The following is a 13870-nucleotide window of genomic DNA, read 5'->3' as shown; positions in this document are numbered from 1 at the left end:
ACAGTACCCGGACCTCTGTCCTGAGCCATTTAGATCTTTTAGGAGAAGTTATGGTTGGTGAAAACTTTGCATCTTGCTTCAGCGCCACTGGAATCTCCAAACCATAGTAGGCTTCACTGCTTACAAGCCAAAGGAATTGACGGGAACAAAATGAAATACCAAAAGAGATAGAAAGAAAGACGAAAAATAAAAGAAATATCAAAATATTGGCTTTGGGAATGTGCAAATAACTCCATCGGGGCTATGGACGCCCGACCGGCAGTGGAACTATGTTCGTGGAATTCCAGAGACAACCTTGTCGGGGCTATGGATGCCTGACTGACAACGAGGCAATGTCCCAGATGCTTTTGAAGTACAGATACCACTAGCCTGCCATAACTAATTTTAAGAGTTTTGATGATCTCCTGGAACAAGGTTGGTGTCCATGCACTTGAATTTTACTCTGGGTTCAAATCCTGAAGTGTTTCTCAACACTTGAAGTTTTTTTCAACACTTCACCCGTGGAGTCACCAGATGTTGTGACCTAATCACACATCACCCCATCCCAGATAGGGACCCCCCTAGCTTTTAGGCCCTTTCGATCGTTTGGTCTTGGTTTTTAGTGTGTGTTGGTGGCAATCTCTTCAATCTCTCCGCTTTGTGGATGTTCGGGGGTCAATTAGAGTCGATCTGCTTCTCTGTCAAGCGAGTTCTATGAAGTTTAGGGCCTGTTTTGTCCCTTTTTAGGGTTTATGCCTTTTGTCCTAGATTTTAGGGGTTTCTGTTAGGGTTTTGGGAAAACCTGAACATACAACTGGAATCAAGACCCTTCAAGGAACCTCCCAGTAAAATTTGAGCCCAAACGGAGCAACTTTCTATTTTTTTTTAAATCCCTATTTTTTAGGGATTTTTCTAGGTCCCAGAATGTCATCATTTCGCCAAAAATCAAACTTACTATTTTTAGTAAGTTTCTATTTACAGTAAGTCATTCCCGCACCCTATCTAGGGGTCTAACGCTGACATTTTGAAGGTTTCTATTTTTGGAAAGTCAGTACTGGCAGGGTCAGTCAGATAAGGTGACAAGGATCAGACGTTCGCAAACATTTCTAATTCCGGAAAGTCAGACAGCAAACAGCAGACAGAGAAAGCCAGAACTTGATCAAGTGCTGGAAGCCTATGCCTAAAATGGAAAGCTCAGAAATTCACCAAGGTTCAGGAAGTCATTCCAAAATTGCAAAGGGGTCAAATTGTCCTAGGTCTGGAAAATCGAACTACAAATTTCATGAATCCTCAGCCCAGGTGAAAATCCGCCCAGCTGTGGACTTGGGCGCCAAAATGGAGGAGGCAAGGATATAAGCGGACAAATTTCATGAATCCTTAGCCCATGAGAAAATCCGCCCAGATGTGGGCTTGGGCGCCAAAATGGAGGAGGCAAGGATAAGCGAACAAATTTCATGAATCCTTGGCCCATGAGAAAATCCGCCCAAATGAGGATTTGGGCACCAAAATGGAGGAGGCAAGGATACGCGGAAAAATTTCATGAATCCTTGGCCAAGTATGATTTGCTTCCAAACATGAGGGAAGGCACCAAAGTGGCATGCCCAAGGAGAGAAGGACAATTCCATGAATCCTTCCTCCAGTGAAAATTCTGCCCAAGGGAGTGATTGGGCGCCAAAATGGGCATTCCATGGAAGGTGTAAAAAAGTGAAAATTCCAAGGCACAGTGAATTCAATGCCCAAGCTAAAAAGTTGAAATTTTGCCTTACGGCATGGAATCCAAGGGGTCAAGGAGGAATAGAAAGTAAAATTCCCCTCAGGCAAATTTTTGAATTTGCTATTTTTAGACACCGAATCTTGCCGAAATGAGGAAATTGTTATAGATTTGGAATCGTGGCAGAATTCTCCATCCAATGAACCTGGCTCCTAAATTTTAGGAGGATCCCTGAAAAAAAAGGATGTTGAAAAGAAGACATGGACAATTCACAAAACAATGAATTCCTTCCTCAAGAGGAATTTCCGCCCCAACCTTGTGGAGGGCGCCAAAATGAAGAGTGCATAGAGAAACAGGCAAATTGCAAGAGTCCTTGACCAAGGCATTTTAGCGCCCAAGTGAGAGAAGGAGCGCCAGATAGAGGGATGCAAGGAATCCATCAAATTGAAAGAATTCCCCACCAAGTGTAAAATGTCGCCCAGGAACACAGGAGTGTGCTGAAATGATCTTCTCATGGGCAGTGCACAAAGAGATGAATTCCTTCATCAGGGAAGAATTGCACCCAAGAAGAAGAAATTCCAAGAAAGGTGAAAAATTGACTAAGTGTTTGAAATTTCTTCCTTCGGGACATAGTTCTTGGAAATCATGAAAATTGGCTAAGGTATGAAGAATTTCCTTCCTCAGGGTAAGGAACAAATTTCTTTCCAAAGGAAAATTCCACAACAAGAAATCACATCCAAGGAAGAATTGAAGATAAAATTTCTAAGGCAAGGAAGGAATCAGGGATGAACTAAACAAGAAATTCCCCCCCCCCGAAAAAAATTTGAAAAATCCATTCGCGGGCATCAAATCACATCCAAATTTCAAAAGTTTTACAGATTTGGATTCATAGGAGAATTCTCTTCCTCATGGTCTTGAAACCCTAATTTCTGCAAAATTCCTAAAAAATAGGAGATGTTGAAAAATCATTGAAAATCTTTTCCAGAGCAAGGCAAGTTCAAAAACTTCAAGAAAATACTTCCAGAGTCAAAGATTCTCCCTCTTGAAGTTTTTCTCTCTCCAGGGTTTTTTCCACCAAGTGGCAGTCGAGTCAACAGACGTTGAATTAATGAAGCATCTCTTTGCATGCAGCCATCACATTTATGGCATTATGGAAGATTCATTCTACATGCGGTTGTCACGTTCAGGAGATGATGGTGCATTTATGGCATCATGGGCAATTTTTGCATGAGGGCACATTCATTGCATAGTGGGCACTTTTTGAATGTAATGGTTAATTAATGCTTTATGAGCACCATTTTTGGCAGGATTGTAATTAATTGTATATGGGCATGATGGGTTATTAATTACCGATTCCCACCTTGTTGCACCTTGAGTGGGAATCTTCTGGGGTGAACCCCAATTAGGGTTTGCATGGCCTGAGGCCTATATAAAGGGGTGACCCCCCTCATTTGTAAAAAGGAGGGAGCTTTGTATGAAATTGTTGTGATAAGTTTTGAGATAATAACAGTGAAACATTGTTCTCTGATGGTGTCCACTTAAATTATTTTTTCAAAGCTTGCATGGTTTCACCTTCCTCACTTAGAGTAGAAGTAGTATAGTGCTTTGATTTCAATGGAGAATGTAATGGTGTCTGATGAATTTCCATGGTTCATACTTTTTGCATCTTGCTGATTGTAAGTTGCAGTGTAAAGTTAGTCTGAGCCCCCTAAATTTGTGCTGAGTTCAATTGTGGATAGTCATTTGGATTGCGTCATTTTTGGGTATTCAAATGTACTTTCTCGATTTGAAAATCCTCTACCATCCCCAGAAGATTGCACCGGTTCTTGCGGAGTTGTAGTTGATCTTGGCGAAGCAGAGCTTGGTTTATCTGGAATTTGTCCACCAGAGCACTATTCATTGTTATCACTACCCTTAGGAGTAGATTTAGATCCTTCTGAACCCTTTCCCTTTTCTTTCAGTTCATTTCAGTCCGTTCGAAGCAGCAGCATCACAGAATTGCCATATCCGATGATGGAGTTCCAGCCACAGCAAAGAAGTGAAAGAACAATGCAAATGTAAGGCCCCTTGGATTAACACCAATCACATCAACCGAGTCACGTCCGTAGCATAAAGGAACCTTGGAGTCGATTGTTTGAACTTCTTGCAATCTTAGCATGCAATCGTACTTTGATCAAGAGAGAGTGAAGTGACCGTTAGGCAACTTTATTCTGTGTTCGACGCTGTCATAAAAAACACGTCAACACTGCCCTCTTTCATCTAGCACAGTGCTCTAAAAATATGAGGGAAGCTGCCATCAATCCACATGCAACCTTGAATTATTGCAGCCCTTCAATATTGACTCACATGCTTTGAAATTTTGAATTAAATCATAGCTAATCTAAGTGCATAATGGGGTTCATCATACAAATTGGAGTAAAACGGGTCTAGCACTGCCTTTTGAGTATTGCTTCCATCCTTGATATTTTGTGAGGACCACTATGCAAGTTGAGAGAATACAAATCCTAGTGCATCACCTTAAGTAAGGCCCATAACATAATCCTGCTATCATTTGTTGGAACACGACTTATAAAAGGAGGATAACATATAAATATTAATGCCACTATACAGGGAACAATTGGAGTTAGTGGGTTAACGTTTTATTTCTATCAAAGGTTCCAGTTTGCAAATCTTGTGAAGAATTCATTGCTGATATACTAAATTGTAGTTGCTGCTGGCCAGCATATAGAGATTGCGATGATTTATAGGGCCAGCCAAACTATTTTATATTCATTATTGCTGCAGAATTGAAGTCTATAAGTTTGAATATATTGCTATCTATTGTCATCATATGTTTTCACTCACAGTGGTGTCCAACAAATTAATGTATGGGGTACTTGTAATCAGTACTTACAGCTGAATGTTATATTATCACACATATTGCTATTTAGATTACACTATATATGCTGATTAACATATTGTACTTTTTCATCATCGATGATAGAGTTTGATGGCAACATTCCTTTTACTGGGATTTGAAATCTATCTTGGCATTTATTTATTATTTTAGTTTGCACACGTATTTAGAAAAATTGTCAATGTCCTAAGTTTGAGCAATTGGGGACATTATAGTGGTATCAAAGCTATTATCTTGCCAACTTGTAGGATATCAAAGAAAAAAGAATATGTATCAGTACAAGCCACTCGCTTTTATTCAAGCAAAGTTCTTATAAAGGAAAGATATAGATCATATTCAAGAGATGTTGATGAAAATATAGAAGAACCAGGAAAAGTACCCATTCAAGGCCCCAAAAATCCTGATGAATATCAAGGGATGTCTAATAGAATCAAATCTGAAATTCCCTTTGATGATTTTGAAGTTACTTAAAGTGAGGTACCGAAATTTAAGAGGCCTATATAAGTACATAAGTAGGTTGAGAAAGGAAGAGGAAAATTCAAAAGTTCCTAAGGAAGAAATCAAGAATCAAGAAGAACAATCAAAACTAGAGCCACAAGACATTGCTATGAAAGAAACCATCGAGCAAGGACAAAAGAGTTATGCCATGCAATTTGAGTGTTTGCCAACAAAAAGTTGATGAAGTCAAGGCAGAAAAATGTTACTTGTTGAATGTAAAGAGCCCAATATGGACAAAGATGTGTCAATCCTTGAACCACTTATCAATTTTTCAAAGAGTGGGGCTATTGCCATGTGTGGTTGCTTTTCCAAATAGTCATGTTCATCAATGTGGACTGTAGTGTTGAGGCTATCTCAACAAATTCTATTCTAGAAAAAGGTGAGAACTTTGATTTAACCCGAGGTGTTGGGTCCCAAAACCGCTCCTCCATAATCCTAGAACTCTTCTTATCTTCAAGGACAAGGATTTTTCATCAAGAAGGTGCAATCTTTGTTGCTACATCTGATAAATTAAATAGATGAATTAATAATTAAATGACAATGCACCGAATACAGGACCAAAATGTCTTTATTTGCACATGAAATTATTACAAAAGAGGACAAAAGATGGTCAGCCAGGGATTGGAGTTGATCCGACTAGATCATACTAGTTTCCAAGATGCTATGCAATATATTTAAAGGACCCAACACTTGCCAATAGGAAAACAACTGACACTTATAACTACCCGATGCTTATAACTACCCAAAGCCGAAAAATACGAACAATTAATACATAGATGGTTAGCCAATATTGTCAAACATAACAATATTGAAAGCAAAAGTAAAACATCACAGGGAAAGAAAAAAGCAAGTGACGATGAAAGCGCGGAGGATAGCAGTAGTGACAGCAAGTCCAAAATAGTACAAGCCCTCGGACAGGATATGCTACGAATGATGAAGGAATTAAAGGTTGAGAAAGAAGGGTCGAATGAGAACAAGGAAATGTGGTGCACCGACTATAAGGTAGAAGGTCACACAAAAATGACTTGTCCAAAGAATCTATTTTGTGACATGTATCAAGTTCTAGGACATTTCATCAAGGAATGCTCGTACAATTAAAAAAAATGCACACAAGTGGTCTTTGCCCAAGGGGAACAAGCAACCCCTCCGACCACAACACCAAACTCACCTACCAGTTCTAATGCATCGCCTAGTGAATACCACAACAACAAGCGAGGGAACAATAACCACTACAATAATAATAACAATAATAGTGGCATAGGGAGTAGGATACAACTAAGTCACAAGGTTCGAATTTGAATTCGAATTCGACAGCCATGAAATTCGGATGAAATTCGACAAGGGAAAAATTTGAAAAAAAAATTCGAATAAAATTCGCCTCCTATAATTTTGTTTATTTTTAAATATATGTATACTTCTAATAAATTATCAGAATAGCAACCCTTGTTGGAGAAAATCCGAGGGCAACCCAGCAGTTGCAGACACCCATGACCCAATAGATACAAAGCATATACAAAGAATACCCACAACCAATTGAGTTGTGTTTAGAGGTGGATAGCAGTGCTTTATAGAGGAAATTCGATTAAATTCGATTTTTTTTATAGAAGTTTGAAATTCGATTAAATTTGAACCTCATCCATGAAAATCGCCGTATCCTGTGACTTAGGGATACAATATGATGTGAAGGGGAGACCCATAATCCAGTGTCATAAATGAAATGAATGGGGTCACTTTGCCAAAGAGTGCCAAAGCAGTCAAAACAATACAAGCATGTTATGCAAGTGGTGTGGACCCGGAAACCATGAAGATGCCAACTGCTCGAAACAGAAAGGGGTAAATATGCTGGATGTGGAAGAGCCAAATGAAGTGTTGGCGATCACTAGGCTGCAAGCTAAGAAAGTGGCATACCCAAATCCCCGTACGGAGAAGGAAAGACTTTGGGAAGCTAAATCCGATGTAGAACGAGCAATGGCGGATGAAAGAAGAGCCTCAAACAAAGCCGCCAGTACTCCACTACCATCAAAATCTAAAAAGAACATAGTAAGATAGGTGCTGCAAACCACAATATCTATCAGGGGAACTGAACTTCTACAAACTATGCCACAATTGAAAATGGCAATTACCAATATAGTCGATGACGACACAATCAGTCAAGAACAATGCAAACCACAAAAAGGAACCGACGCTAAAAACATCAGGCAACCTGGCCACTAATCCCATGTTACTAGTAGTAAGCATTGGGAGGAAGCCCGCTATCGTCGAGATGGAATACAATCCAAAAATCAAGAAACCTAAAAAACTTCATTTCCTATATCTACTCATTTGCTTTCAGAAGTGAAGGAATACATTAGCTCAGTGGTTTTAGATTAGGGTTTATTTGTATGGTATGTTCTTACTACATAATATTTTCTTCATTATGACAAGTAGTATTGGTAGGATTATTTGCTTGGGTGTGACCTAAATGTATCCAAACCCCTAGATTTATATTCTAGCTCCTATTTTCAAGTTAATCTAGGTTGATTTGTTATCCTTAAGGCTCATCCATCACACTATATCCCTTCAAAATTTCAGTGAAAACCCTTTTGTAATCCACTTCTTGATCTTGCCCCATCTTCTTAGCATTGTCACCATTCAATCTTATTAGCATTACAAAGACATAGGCTGGTAGCGAAGATTAAACATTGTTAGATTCATCAGATTTTGATGAGGAAGATCTCAAGATTTATATTCTAGCTCTTATAATCTATTAAGTCTAGGTTAATTTGTTATTCTTAGGGTCCATCCAACTATATTCCTTCAACATTTCAGTGAAAACCCTTGTGTGACCCACTTTTTGATTCTGCCCCATCTTCTTAGCATTGTATCATCATGCAAGCCTTTGAAATTACAAAGACATAGGCTGCTAGTGAAAATCCAACCTCGTCAAATTTCTCAGATTTTGATGAGGAAGACCTCAAGCAAGGAGGTGCCAATTCAGCAAAAAGAGGTTTCTCAACTCCAAGAAAGTTCTTAATATGGAGTATGAACTAGTTTCTAAAGATTATGGATTTAACTCTACCATAGGAGAAACATACCTCTTCGTAAGGTTTCCAATGGACTAACTATATCTTTACTCAATTCATGATATGTAGACAAACAAAAGAATAGCAGTGTTATGTTTTAACAAGATTTAAGGGTGTTTATGGATACCGTATCAACACTGTAGCAATAATCCATTTTATATAACTGATTTCATTCTCTTATTGGGATTCAAGTATTTTACCAGGTGAGTCTGAACATAGAAACCCAGTCATGATTCCATCATTTAAAATCGAAGCGCCTCGATGTAGAATCTCAAAAATCCATCATAACACAGTTTCACTTGTACACATTATGCTGCTTAATCCCTTCTATACAATTATTTTATTGTTAATACAATAGTAAATATATTCAGTTCTTTTTTACCCTCCGATAGTTCCATAACCAAAATTTCCCTTCCCTCCAACTCCTCCATCAGCAGAGATATTTTGACTCAAGTTTCTTTATACCAGTAGAAGGATCCCATAGGTAAAATTTGGCATAGAAGAGAAGTCTAGTGCAGTAACAGGGTGAAAGGTGTGGCCATTCTGGTGAAATTTCTTATTTCCAACCAAAGTTTCTTTGAATCTTTTCCAATATGGACAGGCAAGTGATCTCAACATAGAACATGCGATTTTTCATTCTACAAAATGGTGGATATATTTCAGTGGAAATAATTTCAAGCTAAGCTTTTAAATAATTTCATATGGACTTGGAAAGAAATCAGAACATGTACATTAGATGATACAAAGTATATGAACTTACAAAGTGTCCGAATCTTGGCCAATTTTCTGTATATGTCAATGTGAAGTTTCCTTGCTTTATAGGGCATGATGTCATGGAACAAAGGTCAACAGTCTCTGAATAAACTTTTAATCCAACCCAGGTGATCAAAATGTCCGATTTCCCGCCATATATGGTAACATTTCTCCCTAATGATCACATGCAATGATTAAGCAATCTAACAATCTCATTCCATTTATCACAAAACAGACATGAATTCCACATAAATATCATCTATCCTTGCATCTTTATAATATTAATATTCCTCTTCATGAATTTTTCTAATTGTTATCAGATCAATTTCTTAAAAAATAGTAGAATCATTAGAGGTTAATAATCGTCAAAGCCTAAAGGGATATTAAAGGTTGTGGAATTGACATCATTTAAATTGAGGCATTGGACTTCTAAATCATATTTCTATTGAAGCTCCAATGGAATTCCTCGAGGCAGCAGAAACAATAGAATTCCAGTAAAATAAATAAAACTGCTTGCAGTTATATATAGCAGGCCAACTTCATACCAGTTTCTGATTTACTTTCGCCAGGTAACTTCTTGAGAGATTCGTCATCATTCTTGATAATGATGCAATTGTGAATTATTTAAGGACAGATATAATGCAAAATGCAGAAACCATTAAAATAAAGACATCCATTGTCTCATGCTAACAAACACTCAATCAGATTGGAAGTTCTCTTACAGCTAGTAAGCTTAGAGATCTCATGGGTAAGGTGAGTAATTACATAGCTTCCAACTGCTAGGCAAGGCAATCGAGATTTGCCTCTCCAATCTAAGCTCAAGTTCTTTCATAAATGCTGAAAATCTTGGTTTACAGTGATAATTGAAGATGAAGATAAAGCCCTCCATTAATGTTTTCCTTTGCCTTCAAATCCAGCATTTGCAGAAGTTGCATGTTCTACTATGCTCTATCATGTACACTACTATAGTATCACAAACTGGCGTGCTTATAACCTGTACTTAAAACAACTGTACAAATTTTTTGAAGGGAAAAACAGATAAAGATCATAAAGGTTTCATGACATTAACAAACTAACATAAAATGATTTCTTTCACCTCTAGAGATGAAGTTCCAAGATGGGATTAAAATGCCATGTACCATTTCATTACAAAACCAAAAATAGAATGGTTTTCTTCTTATGTGGTTCTTACTGTAAAAGTATTCAAATTTATGTTCAAAAGTGGAATGTTAAGGATTTTGTCTTTCTTTTAATTCCTTCGACAATATTCAATGCTATTAATGTATGCTCTCTAGTTATTTCTGATTATGAACTGATAATCGATGCCAATCAGTTTGTGATTTAATGCGGTTTGATTATCATTGTAACCGATAATGAAACGGTTAGTTTCTAATGCAATTTTAGTTATTATTAACCGATCAATAATCGGTTTATTCTTAATGCTATTTCATGGTAATCGATGGTAAATGCAACCTGATTATGGATCGGTATAAGAGCAAAAATATGTTAATACGATAACTATTGTAGTTATCATATGACAACACTAATATGACAACTAGAATAGATATGCAGAACCGATTACAATCACAGCATATAAATGAAATCACTGCATAGAAAATACGATCATATCTCGATCGATGATTGAAATGCTTATAAAGATGATTATGATGTCTACCATTAGCATGTAGATTTATCGATAGGATAGATGATTGAATGAGAGACTTCATATATCTCTCATTCAATCATTTATCTTACCGAAGCTACATTGTTTCAACACCCCCTCTTAGCTAGGGAAGATAAATGGAGATCTATGTAAACATTGAAATAATCATCTAATTATATAGCATCACATTTCTCATAATAGAATGTATTACATGACCTCGTAATACAAAAGATCAAGTCACATATGCTCGTGACATGATGTATCACATAACACGTGATACAGAAATATATCACATAATCTCGTGATATAGATATTAGAGATACCACATAGCAAGTGATATCAATATCTCATAACACGCGATACCTTGGATATAAAATAATTTGAGAATATTGAATTCTCTTATATCCAGGTTATGGTATGTGCACTGACATTACGTCACATAATGTCTACCATAACAATCATGGCACATCCATGAGTCGAGATGATATCAAGTTAGCATGATATCAACATTACAAGATCGTCACCTTGTAATGTTCAGTACAAGTGTTCATTATCTAAAAGATCGTCACCTCTTAGAAATGGACACAGGAGGAGGAGCCCATAAAGTCATAACACGACAAAAGAAGTTTACACATTAAACATCTTATATATTAGTACAGATTATAAAGAAAATTACAATTCAATCATACCAAGTCCTTTCCTGAAGTGTTCAACTTTTACTCTGGATAGAGGCTTGGTCAGGATGTCTGCTGTCTGGTCTCCTGTACTGATATACTACAACTGAATCACATTCCTATCCACCATATCTCTCACATAGTGGTAAGGAATCTCTATGTGTTTGGATCTATCATGAAATACAGGGTTCACAGAGAGTTTTATACAACTCTGGTTATCACAATGAATTATAGTAGGCTTCAGTGGCTCACCGAATAATCCCACAAGTAGTTTTCTAAGCCATACAGCGTCTCGTGCAGCCATGGAAGCTGCGATATATTCGGCCTCTGTAGAACTCTGAGCTATTGAAGACTGTTTCTTGCTAATCCAAGATATCATGGCTGAACCCAAACTGAAGTAGCATCTTGAGGTGCTTTTCCTGTCAGTCACACTTCCAGCCCAATCTGAATCAGTGAACCCATGAAGATCCAAATCAACTTTCTCATACTTGAGTCCATAGTTAAGAGTACCTTGAAGGTATCTCATAATATGTTTCACAGCCATAAGATGTATCTCCTTGAGTTCACACATGAACTGGCTCAAAGCATTTACTAGATAACAGATATCAGGTCTAGTATTGACCAAGTACATTAACGATCCAATCATCTGTCTTTAGAGAGTGGGAACTACCAATGGGGAATCTATTGGTGCCTGCTTCAGTTTGTGAAGATTAATTTCCATAGAAGACATGGGTCTGCAGTTCATCATACCAAATCTCTTCAATATGTCTAAGGTGTATTTTCCTTGATTAAGCACAATACTGTCAGAGTTTTGCCAAACTTCCAATCCAAGAAAGTAATGTAGAAGGCCTGAATCCTTCATATCAAACTCTTTTTCAAGGTCTTTCTTACATTGTCCAATAAGGTGATCTTCTCCTGTAATCAGAAGATCATCAACATATAAGATCAATATCAGCATATCACCTTTGACTTTCTTGAAGTATAGATTCGGATCTGCATCATTCTTTGAGAATCCCAATCCCAGAAGATAGCTGTCAATTCTTTCATACCAAGCCCTGGGAGCCTATTTTAAACCATATAGGGCTTTCTTTAATCTGCACACGTGTCTCTACATTGTGGATCTCAAACCCTTCTAGCTGTTCTAATTAGACTTCCTCCTCAATTTTACCATTCAAGAAAGCAGTTTTCACATCCATCTGATGGACTTTCCAACCTTTGGTTGCTGCAATGGCTAGTACTTCTCTGACTGAGGTGTACCTAGCAACTGGAGCAAATGTCTCATCATACTATCCCTTCTTTCTGTGAGAATCCCCGGACAACAAATCTGGCTTTGTGTTTCTCTATGCTACCATCTGCGGCATGTTTGATTTTGAACAGCCACTTGGATGAAATAACGGATTTCACTTTTGGCCTAGGAAAAATTTCCCACACATCATTGTTAAGTATGGATGTATATTCTTCAAACATTGCATCTTTCCAAACTTGATGTTTAAGAGCTTCTGGTACACTAGAGGGATCTGATTTGGAGAGATCATTCATAAGGGCTACATAGCTAGAAAATCTTCGAGGCCTCTTACTTTCTCTAAAAGTCCCTGAAGGAGTTGCAAAGTCCCTTGCATCCTCCATTGTTTTGTGAGCCCATAGAGGTCTTTTCTTAGGGATTTCTTGGGGAGGAATATGTACTTCATTTTCTTTTGAACACTCCCTCTAAATCTCAGGAGTGGGATCCTCTTCTAGGTTTGAAGATGGAACATAGATTTCAGACTCAATAGAGTATTTAGCCCTTTTGAAGGCTATGTCTTCTTCAGATATAACATCTCTACTAAGTTCAATATTGCTATGTCCAGGTACAAAAATTCTGTAAGCTTTAGAGGTTTCACTATATCCAACAAAGATTCCTTTTCTTCCAGAGGGTTCTATTGTGCGTTGCACACGCTCCCTGTCGCCGACAGGGTCCCCTCTTCCTATTTTGAGCCTTTCGTCTTTACCCTGCTGAGTTTCGCGCAGAGTGTCTCGCGTCTTTCTGAGCGAGTTTGCGACTGGTCCGTAAAGTGATGATATCAAGAGCTACGAAGCAAATTGCATTAGGTTTATCCCCGCAAATGTTTGTAGGATTTGAATGAAAGATGATTTTCGCCTACTAGTGAAGGAGCGAATTTTCTGGCTAAAATGCCGAAGTTGCGAAACTTGCCCAAATGCCTTAGAGTTTCGAAGCCTCCAAGATCCAAATTTGTAGAATCTAGCGAAAGCTGGTCTGAGGTCCGATGTTTTACATAAGTTTTCAAAATTGCCGTAGGGGCCAAATTTCAGACCCAGAGGCCAAAAGGGTTGAAATTTCACTAAGTTAAAAGTTGCCAAAATCGCCCAGGGGGCCGAATTTCGGACCCTGGGGCGAAAATTTCAAAATTTGATGTTTCCCATTTGGTCCGAAAAAAATGTAAAATGCTTTTAAAAATTGCAAAAGGTAGCTCCAGGTCCGAAAATCACTAAAAAAATGCCCAAATTCGGACCCTGGGGCGAAAACTGGAGAATGTAAAAACACGAAATATTCCCAAAAGACCCTCAAGGTCCAAAAAACACCCTGAAGCCCCAAATTCGGACTTTAGCTCCGAAATTTAAAAAATGGCAAATCGC

At 37.9% G+C, this 13870-nt stretch overlaps 1 protein-coding gene across 4 annotated transcripts in view; it reads right to left on the bottom strand.

Moving 5' to 3' along the window:
• LOC131047992 (uncharacterized) overlaps positions 1-13870 on the bottom strand; it is a 127710-nt gene that overhangs the window by 53523 nt on the left and 60317 nt on the right. For all 4 annotated transcript variants that reach the window (XM_057981808.2, XM_059213204.1, XM_059213205.1 and 1 more), the window contains exon 4: positions 8907-9073. In XM_057981808.2, the coding sequence (XP_057837791.2) occupies positions 8907-9073 (167 nt within the window). The remainder of the gene's footprint in view (positions 1-8906; positions 9074-13870) is intronic.

The sequence above is a fragment of the Cryptomeria japonica genome, chromosome 10 (assembly GCF_030272615.1).
Source record: "Cryptomeria japonica chromosome 10, Sugi_1.0, whole genome shotgun sequence".
In the NCBI taxonomy this organism is placed as follows: Eukaryota; Viridiplantae; Streptophyta; class Pinopsida; order Cupressales; family Cupressaceae; genus Cryptomeria; species Cryptomeria japonica.
This window is presented reverse-complemented; position numbering and strand designations above follow the sequence as displayed.